The 17,010-nt window shown below is 36.3% G+C and overlaps 1 protein-coding gene and 1 pseudogene across 1 annotated transcript in view; both read left to right on the plus strand.

The window, feature by feature from the left end:
- The window catches only part of LOC108513620 (tubulin epsilon chain pseudogene), a 7,804-nt pseudogene extending 2,142 nt beyond the window's left edge, over positions 1–5,662 (plus strand).
- Positions 1–17,010, plus strand: part of RANBP17 (RAN binding protein 17) — a 436,018-nt gene that overhangs the window by 35,680 nt on the left and 383,328 nt on the right. Inside the window, exons 6-9 of the mRNA XM_017849438.1 lie at positions 10,851–10,955; positions 12,141–12,306; positions 14,352–14,425; positions 16,532–16,651. Coding sequence (XP_017704927.1) covers positions 10,851–10,955; positions 12,141–12,306; positions 14,352–14,425; positions 16,532–16,651 — 465 coding nt within the window. The remainder of the gene's footprint in view (positions 1–10,850; positions 10,956–12,140; positions 12,307–14,351; positions 14,426–16,531; positions 16,652–17,010) is intronic.

The following is a 17,010-nucleotide window of genomic DNA, read 5'->3' on the forward strand; positions in this document are numbered from 1 at the left end:
CATTTCTTGTTTTGTCAGGTTTGTCAAAATCAGATGGTTGCAGATGTGGGGCATTATTTCTGAGGCTTCTGTTCTGTTCCATTAGTCTACATATCTGTTTTGGTACCAGTACCATGCTGTTTTGGTTACTGTAGCCTTGTAATATAGTTTGAAGTCAGGTAGCGTGATGCCTCCAGCTTTGTTCTTTTTGCTTAGGATTGTATTGGCTATATGGGCTCTTTTTTGGTTCCATATGAAATTTAAAATAGCTTTATCTAATTATTTGAAGAAAGTCAGTGGTAGCTTGATGGGGATAGCATTGAATCTATAAATTACTTTGGGCAGTATGGCCATTTTCACAATACTGATTCTTACTATCCATGAGCATGGACTGTTTTTGCATTTGTTTGTATCCTCTCTTATTTACTTGAGCAGTGGTTTGTAGTTCTCCTTGAAGAGGTCCTTCACACCCTTTGTGAGTTGGATTCCTAGGTATTTCATTCTCTTTGTATCAGTTGTGAATGGGAGTTCACTCATGATTTGGCTCTCTGTTATTGGTGTATGGGAGCGCTTGTGATTTTTGCACATTGATTTTGTATCCTGAGATTTTGCTGAAGTTGCTTATCAGCTTAAGGAGTTTTGGGGCTGAGACGATGGGGTTTTCTAAATATACAATCATGTCATCTGCAAACAGACAATTTGACTTCCTAACTTCCTATTTGAATACCTTTATTTCTTTCTCTTACCTGATTGCCCTGGCCAGAACTTCCAATACTACGTTAAATAGGAGTGGTGAGAAAGGGAATCCTTGTCTTGTGCCGGTTTTCAAAGGGAATGCTTCCAGCTTTTACCCATTCTGTATGATATTGGCTGTGGGTCTGTCATAAATAGCTCTTATTATTTTGAGATGTGTTCCATCAATACCTAGTATATTGAGAGTGTTTAGCATGAAGTGTTGTTGAATTTTATCAAAGGCCTTTTCTGCCTCTATTGAGAAAATCATGTGGTTTTTGTCATTGGTTCTGTTTATGTGATGGATTATGTTTATTGATTTACATATGTTGAACCAGCTTTGCATCCCAGAGATGAAGCCGACTTGATTGTGGTAGATAAGCTCTTTGATGTGCTGCTGAATTTGGCTTGCCAGTATTTTATTGAGGATTTTTGAGTTGATGTTCATCAGGTTTGGTGGCCTGAAATTTTCTTTTTTTGTTGTGTCTCTGCCAGGATTTGGTATCAGGATGATGCTGGCCTCATAAAATGAATTAGGGAGGAGTCCTTCTTTTTCTATTGATTGAAATAGTTTCAGAAGGAATGGTACCAGCTCCTCTTTGTAACTCTGGTAGAATTAGGTTGTGAATTTGTCTGATCCCAGGCTTTTTTTGGTTGGTAAGCTATTAATTATTGCCTCAATTTCAGAGCCTGTTATTGGTCTATTCAGGGATTCAACTTCTTCCTGATTTAGCCTTGGGAAGTCTATGTGTCCAGGAATTTATCTATTTCTTCTAGATTTTCTAGTTTATTTGCGTAGAGGTGTTTATAGTGTTCTCTGATGGTAGTTTGTGTTTCTGTGGGATCAGTGGTGATCTCCCCTTTATCATTTTTTATTGTGTCTGTTTGATTTTTCTCTCTCTCTTTTTTTTATTTTTTATTCGTCTGACTAGTGGTCTATCTATTCTGTTAATCTTTTCAAAGAACCAGCTCCTGGATTCATTGATTTTTTGAAGGTTTTTTTGTGTCTCTGTCTCCTTCAGTTCTGCTCTGATCTTAGTTATTTCTTGTCTTCTGCTAGCTTTTGAATTTTTTTGCTCCAGCTTTTCTAGATCTTTTAATTGTGATGTTAGGGTATCGATTTGATGTCTTTCCAGCTTTCTGGTTGTGGGCATTTAGTGCTATAAATTTCCTTCTAAACACTGCTTTAGCTGTGTCCCAGAGATTCTGATACATTGTGTCTTTGTTCTCATTGGATTTAAATAACTTATTTATTTCTGCCTTAGTTTTGTTATTTACCCCAGTAGTCATTCAGGAGCAGGTTGTTCAGTTTCCATGTAGTTGTGTGGTTTTGGGTAAGTTTCTTAATCCTGAGTTTTAATTTGATTACACTGTGGTCTGAGAGACTGTTATGATTTTGGTTCTTTGCATTTGCCGAGGATTGCTTTACTTCCAATTATGTGGTCAATTTTAGAATAAGTATGATGTGGCGGTGAGAAGAATGTATATTCTGTTGATTTGAGGTGCAGAGTTCTGTAGATGTCTATTGGGTCCACTTGGTCCAGAGCTGAGTTCAAGTCCTGAATATCCTTGTTAATTTTCTTTCTTGTTGATCTCTCTAATATTGATAGTGGGGTGTTAACATCTCCCACTGTTATGTGGGAGTCTGAGTCTCTTTGTAGGTCTCTAAGGACTTGCTTTATGAATCTGGGTGCTCCTGTATTGGATGCATATATATATTTAGGATAGTTAGCTCTTCTTGTTGCGTTGATCCCTTTAACATTATGCCTTTCTTTGTCTCCTTTGATCTTTGTTGGTTTAAATTCTGTTTTATCGGAGACTAGGATTGCAACCCCTGCTTTTTTTTGCTTTCCATTTGCTTGGTTAGTCTTCCTCCATCCCTTTATTTTGAGCCTATGTGTGTAGGCTACGTGCAAAGGCACATGAGATGGGTCTCCTGAATACAGTGTACTGATGGGTCTTGACTCTTTCCAATTTGTCAGTCTCTGTCTTTTAATTGGGGCATTTAACCCATTTACATTTAAGGTTAGTATTGTTGTATGTGAGTTTGATCCTGTCATTATGAGTCCAGCTGGTTATTTTGCCTGTTAGTTGATGCAGTTTCTTCATAGTGTTGATGGTCTTTACAATTTGGTATGTTTTTGCAGTGGCTGGTACCAGTTTTTCCCTTCCACATTTAGTGCTTCCTTCAGGAGCTCTGGTAAGGCAGGCCTGGTGGTGACAAAACTCTGTAAAGGATTTTATTTCTCCTTTGCTTATGAAGCTTAGTTTGGGTGGATATGAAATTCTGGGTTGAAAATTCTTTTCTTTAAGAATGTTGAATGTTGGCCTCCACTATCTTCTGGCTTGTAGGGTTTCTGCAGAGAGATCTGCTGTTAGTCTGATGGGCTTCCCTTTGTGGGTAACCCAGCCTTTCTCTCTGTCTGCCCTTAACATTTTTTCCTTCATTTCAACCTTGGTGAATCTGACGATTATGTGTGTTGGGGTTGCGCTTCCCTAGGAGTGTCTTTGTGGTGTTCTCTGTATTTCCTCAATTTGGACGTTGGCCTGTCTTGCTAGTTTGGGGAAGTTCTCCTGAATAATATCCTGAAGAGTGTTTTCCAACTTGGTTACATTCTCCCTGTCACTTTCAGGTACACCAAACAAACGTAGGTTTGGTCTTTTCACTTAGTCCCATATTTCTTGGAGGCTTTGTTGATTCCTTTTCATTTCTTTTTCTCTAATCTTGTCTTCACATTTTATTTCATTAAGTTCTTCAATCTCTGATCTCCTTTCGTCCGCTTGATCAATTCGGCTATTGATACTTGTGTATGCTTCACAAAATTCTTGTGCTGTGTTTTTCAGCTCCATCAGGTCATTTATGTTCTTCTCTAAACTGGTTATTCCAGTTAGCAATTCCTCTAACTGTATTTCAAGGTTCTTAGCTTCCTTGCATTGGGTTAGAACATGCTCCTTTAGCTCAAAGGAGTTTGTTATTACCCATCTTTTGAAGCCTCCTTCTGTCAGTTCGTCAAACTCATTCTCCGTCCTGTTTTGTTCCCTTGCTGGCGAGAAGTTGTGATCCTTTGGAGGAGAACAGATGTTCCAGTTTTTGGAATTTTCAGCCTTTTGCACTGGTTTTCCTCATCTTCGTGGATTAATTTACTTTTGGTCTTTGATGTTGGTGACCTTCGGGTGGGGTTTTTGTGTGGACGTCCATTTCGTTGATGCTGATGCTATTGCTTTCTGTTTGTTAGTTTTCCATCTAACAGTCAGGCCCCGCTGCTGCAGGTCTGCTGGAGTTTGCTGGAGGTCCACTCCAGACACTGTTTGCCTGGGTATCACCAGCGGAGGCTATCACCAGTGGAGGCTGCAGAACAGCAAAGATTGCTGTCTGTTTCTTCCTTTGGAAGCTTTGTTCCAGAGGGGCACCCGCCAGATGCCAGCTGGTGCTCTCCTGTATGAGGTGTCTGTTGACCCCTGCTGGGAGATGTCTCCCAGTCGGGAGGCATGGGGGTCTGTCCCTTAGCAGAGCTTGGGAGATCCCCTGCTCTCTTCAGAGCTGGCAAGGAGGAACATTTACCTCTGCTGAAGCTGTACCCACAGCTGCCCCTTCCCCCAGGTGCTCTGTTCCAGGGAGATGGGAGTTTTATCTATAAGCCCCTGACGGGTTGCTGCCTTTCTTTCAGAAATGCCCTGCCCAGAGAGGAGGAATCTGCAGAAGCAGTCTGGCTACTGTGGTGGGCTCTGCCCATTTTGAACTTCCTAGTGGCTTTGTTTATACTGTGAGGGCAAAACCGCCTACTCAAGCCTCAGTAATGGTGGATGCCCCTCACCCCCACCAAGCTGGAGCATCCCAGGTTGACTTCAGACTGCTGTACTGGCAGCAATAATTTCAAGCCAGTTAATCTTAGTTTGCTGAGCTCCATGGAGGTGGAATCCTCTGCTCTAGACCACTTTTCTCCCTGGCTTCAGCCCCTTTTCCAGGGGAGTGAATGTTTCTGTTTTGCTAGTGTTCCAGTTGCCACTTGGCACATTTCTTTTAAAGATGCTTGAAGATGAATTCCCAGAAGTTTGTAGATTTATGACCTCCATTTATCCTTCCGGTGAGGAGGATATCATAACTTTACCTCATAATGGCATCTTGGCGATGAAGGAACTTAATGAGCGTGCAGACTATGTGTTGCCCATTGACAATCTTTATTTGACATCATTAGCAAAATTGACCTCATAGTGAATTCTGGAAAGTTGGGTACAACTGTAGATGCACTTCAAGTGCTGTGACTTTAAAAAGCGGCATAATAAGCCCTTTGTTGCGGTCAACAATATTGTGGCAAATTTGCTCAACCTAACAAGCTCTGCAAGATTTGAAGGGTCCCTTAATAAGGACTGTAATGAAATCAGCATGAATTTGGTTCCTTTTTCTTAGCTTCATTATCTTGTATCAAGCCTAATACCTCTATGTACTCTGGCGGATGTTAGCATTCCTACTAAAAGATTGGATCAGATGTTTTCAGATGCCTTTAGTAAAGATCACCAGCTGCTTCAGGCAGACCCCAAACATAGTCTTTACCTCACCTGCGTGCTCATGGTTAGAGGAAATGTACAGATTTTACATCTTCGCAGAGATACTGAAAGATTAAAATCATCTCTACAATTTGTCTCCTGGAATCAAGAAGGCTAGAAGACCAGTCTGTCCCTCCTATGGGCCATTTTTATTCATTATTAGCTTTAGCAAATAACACACGTGTGAAGCTGACATTCATGGAACTGAAAGAGAGATTCATGAGGCTCTGCAAGAAAAAAGCTCACCTTCATCACTGTCTACAAGTTGAAGGGATGGAAGAAAGCTATTTCACAGAAGCTGTGTTATTTTTATCAGCATTCATATGGGAGTGGCCACAACTGTATGAGTGGACGCCAAAAAAAACAACCTGTGCAAGATTTACCGAGCCTAAGCATAGCTGTGTAAAAAAGAAACCCTCCAAAACTTTCTTAATTTCACATTGTTTTTTCTCACCTTTCTGTTTCAGCATTTCTTTGAGATTCAGAAAGTCCAGTTTGTTTTTAATGGTAGGAAATATTTTTGTCTAAAAGAGTGATTTCTGTTTAATCACAATTTGTTGATAATACCAATGTGTGAAATTAGTGAAATCGTAGTACCTGAACTTCAGACATTTGTCCTCAGAAAAGTCCCTGTTTCTAAAATTGAGAGAATGGAGTTCTTCAGTATTATGTCATATTTATAACCTCTTATTTAGGCATTTATACACTGATAGTCATGTCTTCGATAAAAGTATTGTACAAATATTTATTTATCATTTATATTTTGATATTCTATTTAAATTCTCCTGATTCTGTAAAAATAGGTACTGGGAGTAGAGGAACATAATATAAATATTTCTGTGTACTATCCACTAACTATTCAGGGATAGATTTTATTCCAACTATTAAGGAGGTTTTGTTTCTTCTTTAGATAATAACTTGTTTGTTCAAAAGAATTCTAATTTGTATACTTAACATGTATTGGTATTACATTTTTTAAATAATTACTTTCTTATCAAACCAGTTGATTTTATAATAATAAATGTTCATATTAAGAAACAAAACAGGCCTTTTTTCACTTTATGGCTCCTAGCTTGGATTTTTACTCTGTATAGGGGGAGTTTTCAGAAGCTGTACTTCTCCCCAACAGTGCTTTTGTGATCTGAACATGTTATCACCTGTTCGTTTGCACATAACATGGTTCTAAACAGAATGAAAGCAGAAGTTGGGTCCTATGTGGAATAATTTTATAATGAAGAGGAATGTAGTGTTTAAAAACTGTCATCTTCAGTGGTACGTGTTTGCATGTGTGCATGCATGTCCATGCACACATAGAGATGTATATATGTAGAAGAGCTTGCATACCCAGGATCACTTGCCAGCTCCCTTTGGAGTAACAATATAGCCATGTGCATAAAAAAATACAAAAACCATTTTCTACTTGTGTTCAATCAGAAATTAGAAAATATTTTTAGATTTATAGGATGGATTTCTAAAATTTAAAGTGATCTCTTAACTTATCATGGCTGTCACCTTCCTGACTCCTCCACCCCAGAGTATGTGCTGTGTGTTTGTGTGTACATAGGTATGTATTAATAATACTGTGTTGGCAGGGATGTTATGACAGGGATAATCTTATTGAACTCTAAATATGTCTAAAGAACTGTAGCTTCCTTCCAAAAAAACTACATTTAGATATTTTCATAAAAGTGAAGAGAATAGTACGATAATCTCATGTACTTGTCATCTTCATTTTACAACTTTTTGCTAATTTTGAAACTAGCAGTTTGATTCATTTCCTGCTTCTCAGCCTAATAGGAGAATAGTCTCCTCTGGAAATGAGAGTACTGTGTTTAGAGTATCACTGAAATAAGACTAGTTAATGTGAAGTTCTGGTAAATGTGTAGTTTAGAGAGCAACAGGTTAGCTTCTTTTTTTAAATTAGCAAACTTACAGAAAAGTTGTAAGTATAGTCCAGAGAAGTTTTTTCTCAACTATTGGACACTAAGTTGCTGACATGATTCTCCACCACCAGGGAATTTAGTGTATTTCCTACACACAAGGACATTCTTCTACATAACCACAATACAATGTTAAAATCAGAAAATGAACACTGGAATTATTCCCACTATCTAATCCTCATACCCCATTCAAGTTTCACCGGTTATCCTCAAAACACTCTTTCTAGCAAAAGAACCAGTTTAAGATTGTGTATCACATTTAGTTCTTCTATTAGTCTTCTTCAAACTGGAGAAAATTTCTCAATCTTTTCACTTTCATGGCCTTGACATTTATGAGGATTATAGGCCAGTTGTTTTGTAAAACGTCCCTCAATTTGGGATTGTCTGATATTTTCTCATTATCAGATTCAGCTTATGTGAATTTGTCAGGAATATCACAGAAATGATACTGTGGCTGTCTCATTGCCTCCTATCAGGAAGCACGTGATGATTTGTCACATTACTGATGATGTTCACTTTGATCTCTTAATTAAGATGAACTCCTCCGGGCTCCCCCATTGTAGACTTATTCTTTTCCCTGTTGTAATTAATACATATTTTGTGAAAAGGTACTGAAGTCTCTGAAAATATTTTGTTCCTTATCAGACTTTCAACTTACTGATTTGTTAATTTGTATTAGTATGGATTCCTTGTTTCATTTTATTTAATAGGTTATAATTCATTGCTAACATTATTTTGTTGCTCAGATTTTCCAAGATTTGACCAATAGGACCTTTTTCAAGCTGATCTTTGCGTCCATTGACATTTCTTCACCATTCTTTGGGTTCTTTCTTACCTTCTGGCACAAGATAGTCCAAGCTTTTCTTGCGTTGAACCAGGCACCTTTTAAGAAAAGCTTTAAGGTCTGAAGTGTGATTTTGGCTTTATATGGTGAAAAATATATATGGCTTCTGTGGAGACATTTCATTCAGCCTAATTTTATAACATTTACAATTTCAGCTAGCATTTATTAAGCATGTCTGAACCAGGAAGTAGGGAGATCTATAATGCATGAGGATAATTAAATATTCTGGTTATCAGATATGAGCCAGATAAATTCATGTAGTATCCATAACAGGATGTGTCTTTTAAGAATAGGATCTATACTTGAGTTTTCCTAAAAGTTAGGAGGATTATATAAGATATCCTGCTGTTTTAGAAGCTAGAGTTCCCGTTCCTGGAGTATATTCACTATCTAGTCGTTAAGAAGTAAAATAATCCTGTGCCTCCGAGGTAGAGGCATATATATGCAATAGAAAATGGATGTGCAATCCTTCTCAAAAGATTGGATATCTAAATGAGTAACCCAAGTGAAATAAGCATGCAGTCCTTTAGTATAACTCTGGGATAAGATGTGGAGTGGCATTTTGCTCTATTTTACCTTTTACAAACTTCTTAGCTTCTTTAAAACTTACATATTGTTACCTGTAAAGTGAGAATGACAACTACTTACATGGATCTTACTAAGATTATATTAACTTGCACAGGACTTAGTGTGTAGAAAGTGCTCAGTACACCTAAGTTTCTTTCCATATTATGGATATGATGAGAGTGAGAAGTTAGTCTAAGATAGTGTGCCTGTAAACTTGAATTTCTCATCTTTTAAAATCATCCTTTATTTCAAAACTCATGTTTTAAAAAGATAAAATGTGTCTCACAGATTAGTTTTAAAGAATAAGCGAAATAATATATGAAGAATACTTTATAAATTGCAATTATGATGCTCTTTGCTTTTAATTTGTATTAAGGAAAATATTTTTATATATTGGGGAAAGTGTTGTAGGAGAGACAGACTTTGAGACTTGATTTAAATTAATCAAGAGAGGCATTAAAAATAGGCACAAAACGTGAACAGACACTTCTCAAAAGAAGACAAGTGGCCAAGAAACATGGAGAAATGTTCCACGTTACTAGTCATCATAGAAATGCAAATCAAAACCACAATGAAATACCATCTCACACCAGTCAGAATGGCCATTATTAAATAGTCAAAAAGCCACAGATGCTAGCAAGGCTGTGGAGAAAAGGGAACTCTTATGTTGGTGGGAATGTAAATTAGTTCAGCCACTGTGGAAAGTAGTTTGGAGATTTCTCAAAGAACTTAAAATAGAACTACTATTCAACTCAGCAATCCTATTACTGAGTGTATATCCCCCAAAACCCAAATCTGTCAAAAAGAAACATGCACTTACATGTTCATTGCAGTGCTATCCAGAACAGCAAAGACATGGAATCAACCTTAGTACCCATTGACGGTTGATTGGATAAAGAAAATACACGTATACCATAGAATGTTATGCAGCCATAAAAAGTAATGAAATCATGTCCTTTGCAGCAACATGGATGCAGCTGGAGGCCCTTATCCTAAGCAAATTAATGCAGGAGCAGGAAACCAAATACTACATGTTCTCACTTACCAGTGGGAGCTAAACACTAGATACTCATGGACATAAAGATGGCAACAGTAGAAACTGGGGACTACTAGACATGGGAGAGATAGAAAGGGGTAAAGGTTGAAAAACTAACTTTTGGGTGACAGGATCATTCATACCCCAAACCTCAGCAACATGCAGTATACCCAGGCAGCAAACCTACACATGTACCCCCACAAACTAAAATGAAAGTTGAAAAAAAAAATTAGGAACACTGAAAATGCTAATTTAAATCTTACACATTGGGTATAGTTTCCATAACTACTTTGTGTAATCATTTGGCCTTCTGTCATGTTTCATGTTTAATAAGTAAATATGGTAATTGAGTATAATCTAAATTATATGTTGGAGCTTAGGAAGTATGACATAATCAGTTTTGAGCACGTTGCTTCTTTCCTGTCTATAAACACTAGCAAGGAAAATGGTTTGTTTTCTTCTTCCAAATAGCAATAAGAATAAATAGTAATGCTATAGCAACTGTAGACCATAGTGTTAATGTTAGTATGAGTGTCAGACTTCAGCTTTGCCTGTTTCCTATTGATAAATGGAAATATTAATGGTATTAATAGTATAATTTTGAATATACTACATTTTAGGTTAGAAGCCTAATAGCTAGTCTTAGTTTATTCTTAAAAATTATTTGTCATTAGCTAATAAAATATTCAGAGGGAATATACTATTCTTTATATAATAAATCAGATTTCTGATTATTTATAATTTCTGCCTTGTTTTCATAGTATCAAAGATATATGAACCAATGACATATATGGTATATATAGGAATATCACTTTCAACTAGAAGAATTTTTCTGTGGCTAATTCAGTTTGCTTATTCATAGACAAAGTTAGAATTTGGAGATTGTCTTGGAGATTTCTCATTTTACAGGTGGAATGTGAGGAACAGGGAAGTTGTTACTGCATGGTGTAAAATATGGTACATGGTTCAGGAGTTAATAGTCTTAGTATCTATTTTTATTTTGTAATCTATATTTATACTGCCTCTGAAAGTGTGATTCACTTTGCTTTTTAGAATTGGGATCAGTATGGGTTGTAGGAAGAACATTAAATTAAAACAGTCTAGAAACTTGGGTTCTACTCAAGTTTATTTCCTTTTTTTTAAAAAATAAATTTTGCTTTGCTTTTTCATAGGTCTGGTTAAACTAATTTCATCTTTATCTTTTTAGGTTGATTATTCTAGACCTTCAGCAAAACACAGGAAAATAGCTACCTCATTTCGTGATACTTCTCTCAAAGACATTTTAGTGCTAGCATGCTCTCTTTTGAAAGAGGTAAGTTATTTAATAATTCAACTTCCTAGTTAAAATATTTGGGAAATTTTAAGAGTTTCAAAATAATTTCAGTTGGATTTTCCCCCCAATTCTGCCTTTTAAAGAATTATTGTGGACAGATTTAAGTGTAGTAAATTTGCGTAAATCTGTAAGCAGTTCCAAAAAATTCACTTTTACTTACTGGACGTATGAGAAGGTGAAACCTACAGGGAATCTAATAACTTATCTTTAGGTAGCAGTTTCATTGCCTTCCCAGTGTAGATTCTTTAATTACAGAAGCAAATTGAGTATTAATTTCTTTATCTGCTTGCTTATATTTTGATAGGATACAGATGAAAAATGAAATGGCAGTATTTTCCTGATTCATCAACTATCAAAATTTATTCATAGTTTTTAGCCAAGATCATTGACTTTAACAACTTCTTTGGGAAATAGTATTTCCCCATTTGCTACTTAGTACCCTATTGAATATTGGTGATACCATGATTCATAATGATTCTGTCTTCTCTTGTATGATATAGGGACTCCATCATGCTGTTCAAGCCTGATAATTGGTGTAATATAGCATTTCTGCAAGTATGCTCCAATAAGCACTAGTTTCCAATTATTTCAATTCTTTGGTATAGTAACATGACAACTGCCACACTATGTCAGACCCAAAGACCTTCTGTTATCTTAAAATTTTTCGTTTAGCATAGAAAATTTTAACATACACAAAAGTAGATAGAATAACCGGTTAAGCTATCAGCCAGTTAAACAGTAGCAACTCATGGCCAATCTTGTTTTCCCTCTATTCCTACCTACCCACTTCTTTATTCTTCAAGCAGAATCCCAAATTTCATATAATTTCCTCTATAAATATTTCACAGTGTATCTCTAAAAGGTATAATTGTTTTCGGTTTGTATGAGAATGGGCATTATTTTGGAAATAGGATTGTTCTCCAGAAGCTTTGTGAGTTTCCTCCAACATTCAGAGTTCTGATTGCCTAAGCTGAATGTGATTGTTTTATGCATGAAGTTAACCCAATTTTTCTTGAAGAAAGTAACATTACTTCCTCATATATGGAACACTATAACTTTGTAAACTTTTACTAGTTTTCGTTTGACATTGAAAAATTATTTTAATTCATGAAGTGTAAATTTATTGATGTATTTCACAGTGTTTTGATTTTATACTTTTTTCAGGTGTTGGCCAAACCTTTAAATCTTCAGGATCAATGTCAGCAAAATCTGGTAATGCAGGTCTTGAAACTAGTCCTTAACTGCCTTAACTTTGACTTCATTGGCAGTTCAGCAGATGAATCTGCAGATGATCTTTGCACGGTGCAGATTCCAACAACTTGGAGAACAAGTAAGAAAAAAGTTTGGTATGAAGGGTCATCAACATAAAGGCACAGTATTAAGCAATATAGTTTCCCTGTGTATAGTTATCTTTTTGCTAGGAATTAAAAAAAGAGCTCAAATGAATTTGTAACTGAAGTAGCTGCTGATGGCTAATATTGAAATGTTTTCTCTAATTTGTATTATAGTAACCTCCATATTTTGATTTTGGAAAAAAGAAAAAACAAGGACCGCACTAGAGCTAAATGGACAGGATTCCACTCTGTTTATGATCATTTTCAGGTGTTGGCCAAAGCTTTAAATCTTCAGGATCAATGTTAGCAAAATCTGGTAATGAAGGTCTTGAAACTGGTCCTTAACTGCCTTTACTTTGACTTCACTGGCAGTTCAATAGATGATTCTGCAAATAATCTTTGCACAGTACAGATTTCAACAACTTGGAGATCCAGAGAGATGATAAGATAATGCATCCCTGAAACAAGGACAGGATATTGTTCAGAGAATGTTCCAAATTTACAGGACAGTTGCCAAAATAAAACATCCAGTAGAAAAGTTGTAAGACAAAGTTAACACAATCTAGAATGTAGAACAAAAAAGCAAGGAGATGTTTGATAGGAAAAACATAAGAAAACTAGAAGATGAAATTAAGGAGGTGTGGTGGTTAGGAGTTCTAGAAAGAGAGGATGGAGAAAGAAAGAAATGTGCCAACAGACAGTACCCCAAAAGGTTCTCAGCACTGAAGGGTGTGCATTTTTTGAACGGAAAGATCCCACCAAGTTCCCAGCATAATGAATGAAAAAAGATATTCACTAAGTTTTATAATCATGACATTTTAGAATAGTAAGGATAAAGAAAAAATTCTGAAACTTACCAGAAAGAAAAGAGTAAGTCTGAGTCTCCTTCTACAAAGGATTGGTTCAAGAAGGTATTAGACTTCTCAACAGCAGCACTGAAAGCTAGAAGACAACAGAGTAGTATCTTCAGGCTTCTGAGGGAAAATTGTTTCCAAACTAGACCAAACTTATCAAATGTAAGATAGAATAAAGACATTTTCAGATATGCAGGTCCTTCCAAAATTTATCCCTTATGTACTTGCTCTCAGGAAGCTACTTGATGTACAAACAAAGAAAGTGGAAGATAATGGAATTTGGGAAATGGGCACTTCAGCACTTCAACACAAGATAACAGTGAAAGACATAAAAAGGCTACAGTTGTATAATAAAGTTAAGGAACATCCAGTTCACGTTGAAGGCTCTGGGAGGTAGGGGTGGGTGAATGCAAATGATGGGTTATTTGATGCTATTGATGTTGTGGAACATGTCATGAAGAACATTGTGCCAACCTGTCAGAGCATTTGGAGAGAATTAGTGACAGATACACAACTAAGCACAGAAAAGATGATTAAGTCCAGTGAGTATTAGAAATGTGATGTAATTAGAGCTCAGCCGTTAATATTATTTACATAGTCATAATACATGTAAACACATAGAATTGATTTAATCACAAATTGTGATGATAGTGGATGGGTTTTTGAGAGGATTGATTGTGGAGAGAGTGGTAGGGATGTGGCATTAGTGATTAGACAGCTAAAGAAAGCGTACACACTGTAATAGGAATGCAGTTGATATCTAAAGTGAAACAATCAAATGAAGAAATAATATAGGCTGTTATGAATGTAACTATAGCAAAAGAGTTGAAAAGCAGTTGGAATGGAATAGGGTACAGTTTTTTTTAATTATAAGCTTTTAGTACTGTTTACTTTTGATACTGTTTGAATTCTCAATGTTTATATTACTTTATTACAAATGAAAATAGTAAGAAGATTCTTCCAGTTCAAACTGTAGTGCTGCATAGAAATGGGGAAGAGCCTCAGTAGTTAATTTCTCTCTGTATTATTTCATCTTTCAAAGGAAAATAGGAATTAAAAATAGGCCTAACTGGAAGGAATGGCCACATGCAGAGGGCTTGGATTTCTCAGTTTGTGTGATATTGTCTTACTTTGTTAAGATCTCTGAATTGAAAGTAATGGTGTTAGAAAATATTTTTTTTCCCCAGTTTTCCTGGAACCAGAAACACTGGATCTTTTCTTCAATTTGTATCATTCACTTCCACCGCAGCTGTCTCAGTTAGTAAGTAAAAGTCATTCATTACTTCATTAAAAAATACCTGTGATTTTATCTAATTTAAATAAGGAGTGGTATATATTTACTTCAAAATTCTGTCTGTATATTCAATTGAGTTTACATTTCACAATAAGTTCTTATATTTTCTGGGATGTATACTGCTTAAACTATTTGTCAAATTTTTGTTGTGTCAACATTACATAAATTTATTTCATGGGTGAGCCTAGAACCAGTAACTGTTGATTTAGCTCTTGCCCAGAGCCAGGACAACCTCCCAATCTCTAAATATATATTTTTTTCCTACTCAGTTCCCACAGGGCCTAAGTCCAGCAGCTGATCACCACACAAGAACTTTCCCTTCTACTACTCTTTAACTCTTCCTCAACCTTGCCTGGGTCCATGTCTTAGGTTTGACAGAAGGCTGCCCCCTTCAGATCTCTGAATAAGAAAGGAAGGGAATCTACTCACTTGAATTGTGTGCTTCAAGCCAGTTATTTATGTGTTTTTTGAATCAGTGTAAATTCTATTGCATGCTTAAAAAGTTCTTGATACTCCATAGTTATATAGAACTTTGAGACTCTGAGCTCCATCTTTGTGGAGCCTAAAGCAAATATGTCAAGGTTATTAAAAAATTGTAAGTTTAATGTTGAAACTTGCAGAAGTAAAGCTGGGGAGTTCTAATATTGCCATTTTCTGAAAAAACATATTCCAGATATAAAGTATATATCAGCGACATATATGTTTAGGTATCTTGTTGCCTGAAAGGGAGAAAAGCATTCACAGAAATGTCCTTTAAAAAAAAAACATGTCTTCTCTTGAATCTAGAGTTTAAGGTAGTGCTTTTTAAACTGGGTTTCTTAGGGTACCTCATGTTTCCAGTTGGGGCCACAGCTGTGTCTTTCAGTCACAATAGGCTTGCTTTTAGTTGTTTAAAAACCATGGTTTCATGTAATTATGTTTTGGGATAAAACAAAAAAGGTACCAGTGCTTAAAAAATAAAGTAGAAAACATCTGCTTTGAGAGATAGTAACGAACATTTATTGGACATGTCCTATTTATTGTATGATACTTATCTCACTTAATCCTCAAAGTGGGGAGTTATACATGATATAAATGATGAATTGATGGGTGCTGACGAGTTGATGGGTGCAGCACAGCAACATGGCATAAGTATACATATGTAACAAACCTGCACGTTATGCACATGTACCCTAGAACTTAAAGTATAATAAAAAATAAAATAAAATAAAATAAAATCCCCACTACGTAGACCCAGAAAAACAGAAAACAGACCCAGATTGACTAAGTGACTTCCCCCAGGGCAACAAAGAAGATATTGGCATTGAGATTCAAACACAGGTCTTTTTTGCCCCAAGCCCCAGGTGTTTTAATACACCAGTGGTTCCCGTGCTTGTACTTCTGAGTTTTCTAAGGAGTTTTTTGTTTTGTTTTGTTTTAATTTGGGTTTTAGGTTCTCATGGTAGGGGCTGTGGCAAACTGGAGCACATCTAAAACGGCATCATTTGATTTTGTCTCTTTTCTCACCATAAAGTACCTACCTTTTCCAGCACCATTTTCAGACTGTTTTTTAAAATGCTAATGGATGGTGTAAAATATTCCTTGACCAACTAAATTTGGAATATGCTGGATTAAATTACAGGTTCCCCCACCCCCTCCCACTGGATACCACAGTACATAATGTGCACTGTTTTCCAAACATACTGTACCACAAAACCATGTTTTGTTTTTGGTAGAAAACCTGATTCATTAGAAAATGGAACTGGGCATCATAAGCAATTGAGAGCCTATTAAATGTATAGCATGTCCAGGCCTTGAACTGGCAGATTTTGTTAATGAAAGAACATTGGAGGGAAATACATACAAACAGGAATTTTAATGATGGGGTAGAAGGATTGTGGGTGGTGGGAGTGGTTGATGATATTTAGCTTTTATTATTTTTATGTTCTATAGTGCTTTTTATATTGCATTATAATGCATTATATTCTATAATGCATTAAGATTAAATTCATTTTAAATGTAAAGACTAGTATTCCTTACATGTGGCCACAGTTACTTTGAAAATTGAAATGAAATTTTTTTGGTGTTTTTTAGGCACTTTCATGTTTAGTTCAGTTTGCTTCGACGAGAAGGTCCTTATTTAACAGTCCTGAACGTGCCAAGTACCTTGGTAATTTAATTAAGGGAGTAAAAAGGATACTTGAAAACCCTCAGGTATTTATGAAGTAATTTAATACTTAGCATATACAGATACAGTTTTTCAGCTAAAGGCACATAATAAACTCATCATGAATGTATTATGATTCTGGAAGAAAATATTTAGTATTATATTTATCTTCCTTAGAGCTCTTTTTTTTTTTTGATACCACGTCTTGCTCTGTTGCCCAGGCTGGAATGCAGTGGCGCGATCTTGGCCCACTGCAACCTCTGCCTCCTGGATTCGAGAGATTCTCCTGCCTCAGCCTCTTGAGTAGCTGGGATTACAGGCGTGCACCACCACCCCTGCTATTTTTGTATTTTTATTAGAGACGGAGTTTCAACATGTTGGCCAGGCTGGTCTCGAACTCCTGACC

This window comes from Rhinopithecus bieti, unplaced genomic scaffold (genome assembly GCF_001698545.2).
Source record: "Rhinopithecus bieti isolate Rb0 unplaced genomic scaffold, ASM169854v2 scaffold_30732, whole genome shotgun sequence".
Lineage (NCBI taxonomy): Eukaryota > Metazoa > Chordata > Mammalia > Primates > Cercopithecidae > Rhinopithecus > Rhinopithecus bieti.